The sequence below is a fragment of the Condylura cristata genome, unplaced genomic scaffold (genome assembly GCF_000260355.1).
Source record: "Condylura cristata isolate star-nosed mole 26May11 unplaced genomic scaffold, ConCri1.0 scaffold00032, whole genome shotgun sequence".
NCBI classification, from domain to species: domain Eukaryota; kingdom Metazoa; phylum Chordata; class Mammalia; order Eulipotyphla; family Talpidae; genus Condylura; species Condylura cristata.
This window is the reverse complement of record NW_004567133.1, coordinates 19,584,319-19,585,663: the sequence shown is the minus strand read 5'-3', so window position 1 is coordinate 19,585,663 and position 1,345 is coordinate 19,584,319. Positions and strand designations below refer to the sequence as shown.

General features: G+C 59.6%; 1 protein-coding gene across 1 annotated transcript in view; it reads left to right on the top strand.

Moving 5' to 3' along the window:
- CLUAP1 (clusterin associated protein 1) overlaps positions 1-922 on the top strand; it is a gene marked incomplete at its 3' end in the record, with an annotated part of 14,154 nt that extends 13,232 nt beyond the window's left edge. The window contains exon 7 of the mRNA XM_012731678.1: positions 767-922. Coding sequence (XP_012587132.1) covers positions 767-922 — 156 coding nt within the window. The remainder of the gene's footprint in view (positions 1-766) is intronic.
- Positions 923-1,345: the final 423 nt, after the last annotated feature.

The window sequence follows — 1,345 nt, the reverse complement described above, 5'->3', positions numbered from 1 at the left end:
TGTATCGTGCTTTTTGTGCAGGGCTGGCGACCGGCTCTCTCTGGCCGTCCCGACAGCTGAGGGGCAGCACCTGGGATCCCCAAAGCCGCCTCCCTCGGGCCCCACGAGGACACCAGATAGATCTGTCCGTTAAAAACTGAGTTGTAAATTCGTTTTTTGTTGTGTGTCAAGCTCTTTAAATAGAAGTGTTTATAGCTCCGGCCTAAAAGATCATACACTCATTTTTAGTTTGTTTGTATTTTTAGAACAGAATTTTCTCTGTCAGATCAACGATAAAAAAAGCAAATTGAGTGAAGTCCGTTGAAAAGGGTTTTCGTTGCATGTTTTTTAATTTCTGATTTTCTGTGTGCTGATGTGTAGCAGCCAGCGCTTCCCCTTTTCGGGGGGCTGACTAAACCCTGACACCTGGGCCTCCGAGGCCGGGGTGAGCTGTGTATTTTTATCTCACTTACTGATTCTGAGAGGTGTCTCTGGCTCACCAGCGAGGGGAGGAGAGCACAAGTCACCCCTAAAGTCACGTACCTAACACTTGTGGTCACATGCCCCCCTCCGGCATCTGTGGGGAGCGTCTGGGAAGATGGGGCGGCTTTGGGGTGCCCGTCCCTGGTGGGGGCTGCCGCACACTTGGCTTCTTTCTTAGTCCTTGGAGATTGCCTCAGTGTTTTATAAAGAGCAAAGGGCGTCTCTGTTATTTCGAGCGGCGGGGCCCTGCGGGAGGCGCCCCAGGGGCCCCGGGCGGTGACCGCCCTTGCGTCCCTCCCTGATGTGTGCCAGGCCCGCCTTTATGGACGAGTACGAGAAGATTGAGGAAGAGCTGCAAAAGCAGTATGACGTGTATTTGGAGAAATTCCGCAACCTGACTTACCTGGAGCAGCAGCTCGAGGACCATCACCGGCTGGAGCAGGAGCGGTTCGAGGTGGGCGCAGGGCCCCCCCCCCCAGGCTGGCGCTGCAGGACTCCCCCCACCAGGCCAGGCATTGTGCCGTGGTGCCCCGGGCCACGCGTCGCTGGTCCTCCTCCTGGGGGCATGTGGAGGGGCGCGGGGAGGCCCTGACCTGCCCCAATGCACCCCAGGAGAAGAGAAAGAGGCAGGCGGAGATCGAGAACACCCGGCGGCAGCTGGAGGACGACCGGAGGCAGCTGCAGCACCTGAAGGTACCTGCGGCCGGAGAAGGGAGAGGGCCGGGCCTCCCCGCCCCCGCCCGGCTCCACGCTGACCGTGCCCTCGCCCCTGCGCCCAGTCCAAGGCCTTGCGGGAGCGGTGGCTGCTCGAGGGGACGCCGTCCTCGGCCTCGGACGGGGATGAGGACATGCGGAGACAGATGCAGGAGGACCAGCAGAAGGC